General features: G+C 38.0%; 1 protein-coding gene across 2 annotated transcripts in view; it reads right to left on the bottom strand.

Moving 5' to 3' along the window:
• The window catches only part of RHBDD1 (rhomboid domain containing 1), a 127,010-nt gene that overhangs the window by 58,957 nt on the left and 55,451 nt on the right, over positions 1–12,602 (bottom strand). Inside the window, exons 4-5 of one of the 2 annotated variants that reach the window (XM_008567334.1) lie at positions 12,349–12,405; positions 3,880–4,023 (exon numbers count right to left, since the gene is read on the bottom strand). In XM_008567334.1, the coding sequence (XP_008565556.1) occupies positions 3,880–4,023; positions 12,349–12,405 (201 nt within the window). The remainder of the gene's footprint in view (positions 1–3,879; positions 4,024–12,348; positions 12,406–12,602) is intronic. The other variant, XM_008567335.1, reaches the window with a different exon arrangement.

Here is a 12,602-nt window from a genome sequence, read left to right on the forward strand (position 1 = left end):
CACACACACACACACACACACACACACACACACACACACACACACACACACACACGTTCTACGCAAATAAATTTGGGAAATATGGCAAACTATGCTTCCTTGAAGATCCAACATGATACTGGTTTACTGACGATTCTAATTATCTCTGCATTTAAGAAACCAATTTATTAAAAAATGTTTTCCAAACCTGTTTGATCACAGGATTTTATTTTCAATGAATGTTTTAAACAGCATATGGAACTAGTTTCAAGAAAGCTGATCTAAAGATACTTCTTGAGTGCATTATACAGTAACAGACAATAGCAAATGAAGTAGCTTTTTATTTATATTAATTTCAATTTTATTTTCCTTAAAACACTCTTTCTTATTAAGTATTAGATACCAAGGAGACACTGTCTAAGCTCTTTATTATTTTTTATTCTTTTTTCTGTGGGAAAATATTTGGCTTGAGTTGGGTTATTTTATAAAATTTTGATCATACAGTACATACTATTTTGCGCCTAACCTTTTTTCATTCAATAATAATGTTGTAGTCATATTTTCACATCACTAAATTTTTCAAAAACATTATTTTTAATACATGCCTAATATTCCCATTTTACAACTAAACCATAACTGATTTAACCATTGCTCACACTGTTATACAAATTTCAATCTACTTATATTTACATCATTATATCTAAATAACATGTAAACAAATTTTTTGACCATACCTCTACTATTTCCTCAGACTAAATTGCTAGTCAAGGAACCACTGAAGGTAAGCCTCTTGACTATACATTTCCAGTGTGTTTTCCAGGAAGGTCATACCAATTTGAATTCTCATCAGCAGCATGTAGAATATACCTGTATCACTACCAACATTAAATGTGTTAAGATGAAAAAAACTAAGCAACTCTCTGATAATATATAGCAAATTATTTTCAGATGCATACTGCTCATTTGTAAGTCTTTTTAAAAAAATTATATCTTCAAATTTTATTCCATTTTCCTAGTAGGGATTAGTGTTAATTATTGCATTGTATGGCTTCTTTACATATTTATGTAAATGGGTTCTTTACATTTAATATTAATTCTTTGTCAGTTTTTTTATTAGAAAATCTATTGCTCTTATCTTCTATAAATTTTTCATTTTTTTTGTTTAGAAAGCCTGTATTCAAAAATCAATAATTAACTATTTACCTGTAACCACAAAAGCAGGCTTGTCTTCTTGCATTTCCTTTCTCTGACTACACTTAACATGAGACATTTTCTACATCCCACATTCAGATACCCCGACTCACGTTACCTGATTTTACTTCTGACTTTTGATCACCTTTTCAACATTTGTGAAGCCCTGCTACTTTAGACTATACATTTTCTTAACAGAAGGTAATAATTGGATGTTTTCCCCCAAAATATAGGTCTGAATCTTTTCTATAATGCTGTATTCCTTGGTTCTTCAGACTTTATTTGAAATCAGTCTAGAAAGAGATGAAGATGAGCTGTACAAAGTCCATGCTTAGAAGCTTTGCCTGCCCTACTTGTCCCATAATATTTCATGTCTAGCCCAGTAGTGAATAAACCCTGTGTGCATAGGAATAACCATAAGAGTTTGTTAAAATGTAGGTTCTGGGCTCTTCCCCAATTTTGGGATTCCATAGCTAAGGTGTGCTTCTAGTGATTGTGATGCTGGCAGTCCATTGACTGCATGTGATGTAGTATTTTAAGAAAATGGCCCCAATTCTCCACCTCTCACTCTATCCACAACCTTTGGAATGTGACTTTGCTGTACCACTAACAAAAGATGGAATCTATTTCCTATCCCATGAACCTGAGCTGGTCTAGTAACCTAATGCAGTGGAACTGACACTGTGCCACCATAAGCCTTGCTTATTTCCACACTCTGGAGCTGTAATGCTGTGGCCTTGTGAATGAGTCTGGGATAGCTTGCTGGATGAGGACTGAGGCGTGGGCCACTCACCACCATGAGACAACAGTCAGACGGGCATGTAAATGAGGCCATTCTAGATCAGCCAGCCCCCAGCTGACCATGGTAGACACCTGAGCTCACCAGCCAAGATCAAGTAAGCCTGGCTCTTGTGAATGAGTCTGGGATAGCTTGCTGGATGAGGACTGAGGCGTGGGCCACTCACCACCACGAGACAACAGTCAGACGGGCATGTAAATGAGGCCATTCTAGAGCAGCCAGCCCCCAGCTGACCATGGTAGACACCTGAGCTCACCAGCCAAGATCAAGTAAGCCTGGCCCAGCTGACCCAGGAATGCATAAGCAAGAATAAATGTTTAGTGTGTTAAGCCACAAGTTTTAGAGTGATTTGTTACACAGCAACAGATTACTAATACTCTTCACATGAGAAATACTGACATCTCTTACTCTCCACTTCCCCTGCACTTTCATAATTTAGATTTTCATTTCTTGTTTGGACTATTGTAATACAGTCTTCCAGCTTGTCTCCCCACTTGTTGTCATCCCCCACCTCCATGCACACTGCTGCTGCTAAGACTGTATTACTTAAAGTCAGACACTGTGTTCTCATAATTTATGCATTCTCATCATCTAGCATTAGGCTTGGTACCCCACAAGTGCTCACTCCTTGTTTGCAGAATGACTGCAGCCAGAATCATAAAACACCTCTGATCACATCACTATCCCATGCAGAACTCTATTGGCACTTACACCATATACTGAATCCATTTTCCACTTGGCCTATTTAATTCTAGGATCTCTGATCAGGCCCCAGCCTAGCTTCCCACTCTTCTCCCCCTTCTTCTCTTAATGCTCTGCTCGACAAAGTGAGGGCTGGCTGAACATGCACACCCCTTACTACTGTGTCTGTGCTGATGCACTTCCACATCTCTGCAAACACTACACATTCTTGAAGGCTCAACTCAAATATCACCTCCTGTGTGAAAACCTGACAGCTCTAGTTAAGAAACAAAGTGAGGGCTGGCTGAACATGCACACCCCTTACTACTGTGTCTGTGCTGATGCACTTCTACATCTCTGCAAACACTACACATTCTTGAAGGCTCAACTCAAATATCACCTCCTGTGTGAAAACCTGACAGCTCTAGTTAAGAAAAAAGTGCACCCCGCCCCTGCCTCTAGCATTTGGCCTGAGCCTCTCTTGGGTATCTGATACTTGTATTTATGGTTTTCTTGTATGTTTTAACAACCAGCAGGCATATGCCCAATGAGAGATGGTGAACTTTTTGAGGGCAGGTTCTATCTTTTTCTCTCTCTGTTCCCTATTGTACCTAACATAGTACATGAAACACTGAATGAATAGACAATTTTTAGTCACTGTTAACAATAAAACAGTAATACCCAAACTCTTGAGCCAAACCCAGAACAAAGATGGCAGAACAAATACAGTGGTTCTCATATATCAGTTTGCTAAAGAGTCTTCTGGAAAGCCTGTTAAAAATACATATTCCTGGGCTCTTCCCCCAGAGAGATTGGTTCTTAGTCCATGTGATTTTGAGAGAGATTTGTGGGAAGTTTATGGTTTACATTTTGATATATAGAGACATAAAGCCTGCTTTGTAGATATGAATTCCAAAGTAAATCCCTTTTTTCATGTATCTAAGTTTTTTTTTTAAGTTTTATGACTTTAATGCCATAGCACTGAGTGCAGCAGACCTATAAAAAGAGCCACTTTAAAAATATGTACACAGTCTGGCACCTCATCAGCTTAGGTTGCTGGGAATATGGCATCACACCCCACTCTTTGTAATCACAATCTGCACACGTTTGTCATCTACATATCCTTTTTATAAACTATTTAAAGTTTAATTTGCTACAAACAGCCCTTTTTCAGACCATCTCACCACATGAGGTATGCTTTAAATAACTGAAGGGTGCAAGACTCCTACCTCGGTCCCAGAGGCTGGCTCTTAGAGCTCTCTCCAGCTGTTCCTCTTCACTCAGTCCTGCTGTGTACATATCATAGTTCCTGGGTGCTTCTTCATAGTAACCTTGCCTGCCATATGGATAATGATCCTGATACCCAGAGTGGCCTATAGGCACAATAAAGAGGTTACAAAACACAGCTATGGACTGTTCTTTTGTTTCATACTTCCTATTTTGTATAAGCAAAGACAAGCAAAGAATTCATGTCATTAATTTTAGTGTAACAGTAATTCTCAAAATAAGAAAAGGTGACAAAGAATGCCTCCAGGAGGGTGGGCAATGTTTGTGTTGTCACTGCTGTAATCTGCAGTATCCACCCAACATGAAGGAGTCTTTACATGCTAATAAAGAACAGAGATATTAATTTAGAAGGTAGTCAGAGGTACTGGGGAGAGGACAATAAAGGGCTATTGATATCCAGAACAGATTCTTTCAGAGTAGAGCTATTCAACACTTGGAGTATTTTCAGTGAAGTTCTGACTTGACTCAAGATAATAAATGGAAACAACCAATAAAGCCTTATGGTCTTGTGGCTCCATATGATGAGATGTAGACCAATGTTTATTTAATACCCATACTAGAGAATTTCTGTGTTGGGTATCATATTTCAGACAGTAATGACGACGTTAAGATGGACAAGCCAACTTCTCTGTAATTATAATTCTATGTCAGAGATTGTAATATCTACTGATAGCACTTTTGAAAAATTGGTTGCTAGATAAGGTAAGAAAGTAGATAATCTGTTCATTAAATAATGCTTTAAGTACCATAGATAGAGACTCCATTAATAAAGGTCAATAACAGAGCAAAGTTCGTTTTTGCAAAATTTTCCATCAATTTTTTCAGCCAATTTGAGTTTATGCCTTACATTTTCTTTAGTTGCCAACTGTTACAGAATTTGTTTGGAAGAGATTTTTTTCCCCCCACAGATTACCAATTTCACTATGGTGTAATGAGAGAGAAGTAACAGCTTGTTTAATGTTTTCCCTGCTTTCCTGTCATTATCATACACTTTGAAGATGTATTTCAAATGTTTAATTAACATGTTTTAGGTGTTGTTGAAGATTCCTCACCTTTACTATGATCTTGGTCATACAGCTCCATATCATCCAACATAGAACATGCCTGAGCAATAGCTTTAATAAGACTATGTATAGAGAAGACATAATCAAGCCAAAAAGAGAAACACTATCAGGCAGAAGTTGGTTAACTGAGATTTCATATTCAGAACTTTTCATAATTGGTCCTGAACCTATTTTAAAATTTACTTTTGTACTGGTTATGAACAAAGTACTTTCCAAATATGCAAAATTAAAAGGAAAAGTTTATTTCCCATAAAAATTTTCAGCACTCTAGAAATCTTTATTTTCATATAAACACTAGAATGACAATGACACACTAATCTAGTTTTAGCTGAAAATCTATATAATTGTGCTTATATAAATATTCGTCACCTAAAATACTTGTGTCTATTGATGATGTAGAACAGCTTTACTGAGATATAAATTGGCATATCACACAATTCACCAATTTAAAGTGTACAACTCAATGGTTTTTAATAAATTCATACAGTTGTACCATCACCACAATCAATTTTAGACATTTTCATAATCCCCAAAAAGAAATCCGTACCCTTTAGCTCATAGCTCTCAATCTCCCATCCCTCCTAGCTTTAAGTAAATGCTAATCTAATTTCTGTCTCTATAGATATGCCCATTCTGGACAATTCATATAAATAGAGTCATATAGTACATAGTGTTTTGTGTCTGGCTCATTTCACTTAGTGTAATGTTTTCAAGGTTCATCAGTGTTGTGACCTGTATCAGTATTTCATTTCTTTTCATGGTCCAATAATATTCCATTGTATGGATATTCCACATTTTGTTTATCCTCACATCAGTTGATGGACATGTGGTTTATTTCCACCTTTTCTCTGTTATGAATAATGTTGCTATAAATATTTGTACTCAAGTTTTTATGTGGACATATGTTTTCATTACTCTTGAGTATATACCAAGGAGTATGGTCCTGGTTAACATGATAATTTGATTTAACCATTTGAAGAATGCCAGGATGTCTTCCAAAGTGGTTGCACCATTTTACATTCCTACAAGCAGTGTATGAGGTTCCAATTTCTCCACATCCTCACTAACATTTGTTATTATCTGTCTTTTTAATTATAGCCTTCCTAGTGGGTATAAATTGGTATTTCACTGTGATTTTGATGACTACTGATGTTGAACATCTTTTGATGTGCCTATTGGCCATTTATATATCTTCTTTGGAGAAATGACTATTCAGATCCTTTGCCCATTCTTACTGATTATTACATTACTCTTCTTGCTTGGTTCTTTTTACTGACTGTCCTTGAAAGTAACAAAAATGAATGATTTAAATAAACATTAAATAAAATTGTTCAGGATTTGGGGGGCTAATTCTGAAAAGCCTTGCTCCTAATGCAGTAAAAATTACTGAGGATTTACTAAATACCTCCAATAACCCAACTTCCATATTCTCTCTCATGTGTTTCCCATGTCAAAATATTAACATTATTGATATTTAAAACAGGAGGAAGAGGTAAATTTTCTAAATCCTCACAATGGTTTAGGAACAAAATGAGATCTGGATACAATTTTAAATATGGATACTCCTTCTCAAATTGGTCTCTACCCAATAGAAGCATCAGAAAAATTCAGCACCCACTGCTGTGTCAGAGAACATTCACCAGCAAGTTTCATATCCTGGGAGTAAAGAAGACTGTATCAGTGTTAGAATTCTTGCTTTCTATATTCCTCACCAAAAAAGACCTTTAATACAAGGGCAAATAGTCAAAACACAATTAATATATCCACAAAGAACAAAAGAAAGGGGCAACCATTCTAAAACACTAATGAAATATTTATGGCTAAGTCACTGAATACCATGAGATGCTTCAACAATCTCTGAATACAGGGACTGTCCAATTCCCTAAGAGTGCCAATTATTTTACTGCAACACAAAAAGCATATTGGATAATTTCCCATATGGCTCATTATCACTTTCAAACCCTTGTGTAAAGTCATTCTGTTATGAAAGGTCTCAGCAGCATTTCTACCTATCTACCCCCCAAAAGTGCTCAGCTATTTCAATATCTAAAATAACCCAAAGTCTCTGAATACTCATCTATACAAATACTACAAATATCTGTAGGGTTTTAATTGCCAGGTACATCAGCAGTGATGAGACAACATTTCTTGATATAGAAAAACATTTTTCTTGTTATTTCTTATTTAAGAACAATCTAACAGTGCTTTAATGAAATAAAGTTGACAACTCTAAACATCTGAATATTATAAAACCTAATTTGGTACTTGTCAGACAAAACATGAGGAGAGAGAGTTGGTGCCTTAAGTCAAAAAGACTAGTGTAGTTAAATGTTCTATATCATCAATCATAAATCATCAAGACCAAAAATCCCATCAATATCTATTAAAATGAGAACAGGTCTCCTAGGACCACAAATTTTCTACAGCTGTTCTGCCAGCCAATCAGATGTTTTTAAATCTTCATAATAAACATTCCTGGACAAATGTAATAATCAAACACTTAAGATAAATAAGTTTAAATTATGTCCTACAATGTCTTTTTTAGCTATAAACTTTGGCTCTGTAGTAGAAATTCTGGTTATCATTATTCTATTAACGACTCCATCTGTTCCTTATACACATACCAGGATTTCATGGCAAAGGAGATCAAGAAACACCACCAAGATTAGAAAAATTGGTAACAGCTTTTTAAACATTCATGAGACTCTTTGACCTATAAAGACTTTTCCAGCTAAGGACAGCCATATAAGAATAAATCATTACTTGTAACAGATACATATGCTCTCATAAAAGTTCCCTAGATGACCATTACCATGACCACCTGGCCTTATGTAGCTCTGCCTCTGAAGAAATCTAATCACTTCAGAGGAAAGAATATAAATATGGTAATCTTATAAAGGATAAGAAAGGTAAAAGGGGCTTTTATTTTTGCCTTTAGTTCTTGGGTCTGTGTGTCTGCTGTGCCTATGACTCTTCATATGAAGGAGGAAAGGAGCAGGTTTCCCTTCTTTTTTTTTTTTTTAATAGAGTACAAAAGAAAAGAAAAAAGGAAAGAAGGAAAGAAAGGAGAGAAAGAAAAAGAAAGAAAGAAAACAAAATGAAAAAAGAAAGAAAAAAAGGGAAAAGGTAGTGAGTACAACTGCCCTATTTTGTAAGGTTAAATTGGCAGAGTGCCCATCTTCTGTACTTGTAAAATAGAAAAAGCAGGGGCTAGAAATTAGGGACTTGCATTTTTGTCGTAGTTCTACAACTACCTGTGTGACTTTAGTCAAATTGCTTAACTTTTCTAAGCCTCAACTTCCCAGCTGTCAGGCAGATGTTAGGACTAGGTAATCTATGATAGCTTAAGCTGTATCTATGCACAAGTATATTCTTACTACTCTCTTTGCCAGGAAGAACATTACTATTTCTTTGGGGAATTTAAAAAACTGAACCAGAAGAGAAGCTCTGTTTCCTCCAATAACTTCAAGCTGCTAGATGCATCCCCTGCCTCATGAAGAGAATAAAGTCAGAGGGAAGAAAGAAACCACAGTGGGAGATACTCGAAGAATCACGATGGTCTTCCTGGCCACGTAAATCAGTAAAACTTCTCCTATACTTAGGTCAGTGTCAACTGGTCTCTATAAGCAACAACTAAAAGGACCCCGTGCTCTTCCAAACTTATTAGTTTTGTCCATAAATACTTATCACACCTTCTCTCTTCAAGTGAGTCTACAGGTAGGAGCAGGTGAGCTGGCATTGTCCAACAACCGTCCCTCTGCACCAAGACCAAGTTTCTAGGATTTTTAAGACACCTTCTCTCTTCAAGTGAGTCTACAGGTAGGAGCAGGTGAGCTGGCATTGTCCAACAACCATCCCTCTGCACCAAGACCAAGTTTCTAGGATTTTTAAGCATCAGCAGAGGGAGAGGCTCAGAAGTGAAGCCTCTTCTTGGGACAGTGATAGCATTCACTTCTGTGGTCCCCAAGCTGAGGGAACCCCAATCATGTAAGGTTTTTTTTTTTTGTTTGTTTTGTTTTTAATTTTAAAGTCCAAGTCCCTGCCTCTACCCCATTATGATTTCACAGATCTGGGGTAAATTCAAAGCATGGATATGTTGCAGAAGCTCCTCAGGTGATTCACATCACAGCCAGGATTGATAATCATAATCCAAGACTTCAGAACTACATAGAAAACACAGCTTGAATGTAACTCTAATAGTATCACTCTATTGATTACATCCTTCATCGGCTCACCAGGATGTTCTGGATAATCCCAAATAGGCCTTTTCAAGTACTGTTTCCTTTCCCTGGAAGGCCCTTTCCTCCCGTCGTTTTCCTTGACTTCTATTCACCCATCAAAACCCAGCAGTCCACTTCCTCTGGATAACCTCCTACAATGCACCCCCACTTGCCCCTCCCAGGCTAAGCACTGAATCCACTACATTAATATTGCTGGACTGGACTTCTACGTCTGTGATGAATGAGCAACTAGGACTGGACTAGCCCTCCCACCAAAATCAAATAGAACACTGGAGAAAATATATGAAACAACTATTTTCAGACACTGTATAATAGATAGTACAGGATTTTCAGCCTTGAGAGAAAGGAAATAAAGAAAATGAGCCTGGAGGCACTTTCTAGACTGTGGTACAGGGAAGAGGAACAGGAACAGAGCACAGCAGACTCCCCGAGATGAACAGTCACAGAGGAAAGCCGGGGGATGGAGACTGACTAGACCGAGGCACAGTAACAGCTCAACAAATCTAGCACTATTAGCAATCTTCCCATTATTCTGTGCCACCCCACACCATGGTTCAGTATCCTATTTTCCACTCCCTGATTAGTCCTACTGGTTTCTATTGTTTCATCTTTTCAAATATGTGGTGCCTACATTCCCACTCCTAGTTTAAAAGCTCACTGAGACTGGGACTGCAGCTCGTTTTTTTCTCTCTCACAATGGCTAGTCTTGCACTCTGCACAATGTGACCACTCACAAAATGACATAGAAAACACAGCTTGAATGTAACTCTAATAGTATCACTCTATTGATTACATCCTTCATTGGCTCACCAGGATGTTCTGGATAATCCCAAATAGGCCTTTTCAAGTACTGTTTCCTTTCCCTGGAAGGCCCTTTCCTCCCGTTGTTTTCCTTGACTTCTATTCACCCATCAAAACCCAGCACTCCACTTCCTCTGGATAACCTCCTACAATGCACCCCCACTTGCCCCTCCCAGGCTAAGCACTGAATCCACTACATTAATATTGCTGGACTGGACTTCTACATCTGTGATGAATGAGCAACTAGGACTGGGATAGCCGTCCCACCAAAATCAAATAGAACACTGGAGAAAATATATGAAACAACTATTTTCAGACACTGTATAATAGATAGTACAGGATTTTCAGCATTGAGAGAAAGGAAATAAAGAAAATGAGCCTAGAGGCACTTTCTAGACTGTGGTACAGGGAAGAGGAACAGGAGCAGAGCACAGCAGACTCCCCGAGATGAACAGTCACAGAGGAAAGCCGGGGGATGGAGACTGACTAGACCGAGGCACAGTAACAGCTCAACAAATCTAGCACTATTAGCAATCTTCCCATTATTCTGTGCCACCCCACACCATGGTTCAGTATCCTATTTTCCACTCCCTGATTAGTCCTACTGGTTTCTATTGTTTCATCTTTTCAAATATGTGGTGCCTACATTCCCACTCCTAGTTTAAAAGCTCACTGAGATTGGGACTGCAGCTCGTTTTTTTCTCTCTCACAATGGCTAGTCTTGCACTCTGCACAATGTGACCACTCACAAAATACTACTGGGTAAACCAGTCTGTGGCTAAGAACAATCTATGAGAAAATAAAGCAAAAGCAATATTATTATTTTGCTTTAAATAATAATATATAAATGATTCTTAACAATAATTCTTTGTTCCTATATTATTTAAGCCAGGAGTCAGAAAACTACAACTCAAAGTCTAAGTCCAACCCACTGCCTATTTTTGTAAATAAGATTTCACTGGAGCACAGCTATACCTATTTGTTTATGAATTGTCTATAGCTGCTTTCATGCTGCAAAGACAGGTTGACTAGTTGCAACAGAGACCATATGGCCAATATAGCCCTTAGAGCTGAAAACATTACCTATTTGGCTCATTATAGAAAAAGCTGCTGATCCCAGATTTCAGCTGTAGTCGTTCTCAATTGACATGAATATCAAAGTGTCTTAGTCCATTTGGGCTTCTATAACAAATAACTGTAGACTTGGTGGTCTCAACAACAAACATTTATTTCTCATAGTTCTGGAGGCTAGAAGTCTGAGATCAGGGTGTCAGCATGGTCAGTTCTGGCAAGGGCCCTCTTCTGGGTTGTAGATGGCCAACTTCTTGTATCCTCCCATGGCAGAAAGGGGGCTATAGAGCTCTCTGGGATTCCTTTTATAAAAGCCATAATCCCATTCATAAGGGCTCTACCCTCATGACCTAATTTCTTCCCGAAGGCCCCACCACCTAAAACCATCACATTGGAGTTTAGAATTAACATTTTTTTTTTTTGTCCTTTTTGAGACCAGCCGCACCACGCTCAACCAGTGAGCGCACTGGCCATCCCTATATAGGATCCAAACCCGCAGCGGGAGCGCTGCTGCGCTCCCAGCGCCGCACTCTCCCGAGTGTGCCATGGGCTTGGCCCAGAATTTCAACATTTTGTACGCTGCATTAAAACACTCAGTGGTTCCACAGGCTATGGCTTCTTTAACACCTGTCTGCTGGTACTGATATAGTATACCACTGGTATAGGATCCCATGGCCACCCCAGGCTGGAATGCAAAGGCTTTATCCTAAAATAGGTCTTAGGCTTTTAACATTAAGTCCTTTCTACCTAGTTACACAAACATCTAGAAAAATACATTTACCTCTTTAAGTCACATGGTATTTATTAGAGGAATGGCTATTTTAGCATCTTAGGGTAAGCATGAATCTTCCTAAATATGTATGTGGGGTGGACTGTGAAGAATCACATACCTGATACAATTTCAAACACTCTGCCAGCAGTAAAGTCTTAGGCTGAGAATCAAGGGACCTGGGTCTAGTATAAATCTTATCATCCATGAGAGACCTCACACCAATCACATAATATTTTCATACCAGAGTTAACTCCTTCCCTGGCCTTCCCTACCAACCCACCCAAACATTCTCCCTGGTTTACCTCTTCATCTAGCTTCCAGGCATGTTAGAGGCACAACTACATAACACACGAACTATTCTACTATAGCATAAAACAGTATTATCTTAAAGTAGCTCTATAGTGGCAAACACTATAATTTTAAAAATAAGTTAAAATTTATTAAATAAAACAACATACTTACCTGAACTATTAAAGTAGTATTGCTGTCCTGGGTAACCAATATTGGAAGAAAAAATGCCTAAACATGAAAGAAACCAACATTTTAATGGTAGCTACAAGACCTTAACTGCTAAACTTTCCAACAATTAGGAGGTTCTTTGTGACAAAGACCAGGGTCATTTCAAATGATTTCTAAACAATTTTTAAAATAACCTCCCTTGGGCCGGCCGGGTGGCGCACTGGAGAGTGCGCCGCTTGGGAGTGCAGTGGCGCTCC

Source organism: Galeopterus variegatus, unplaced genomic scaffold (assembly GCF_000696425.1).
Source record: "Galeopterus variegatus unplaced genomic scaffold, G_variegatus-3.0.2 Scaffold310, whole genome shotgun sequence".
NCBI lineage: Eukaryota > Metazoa > Chordata > Mammalia > Dermoptera > Cynocephalidae > Galeopterus > Galeopterus variegatus.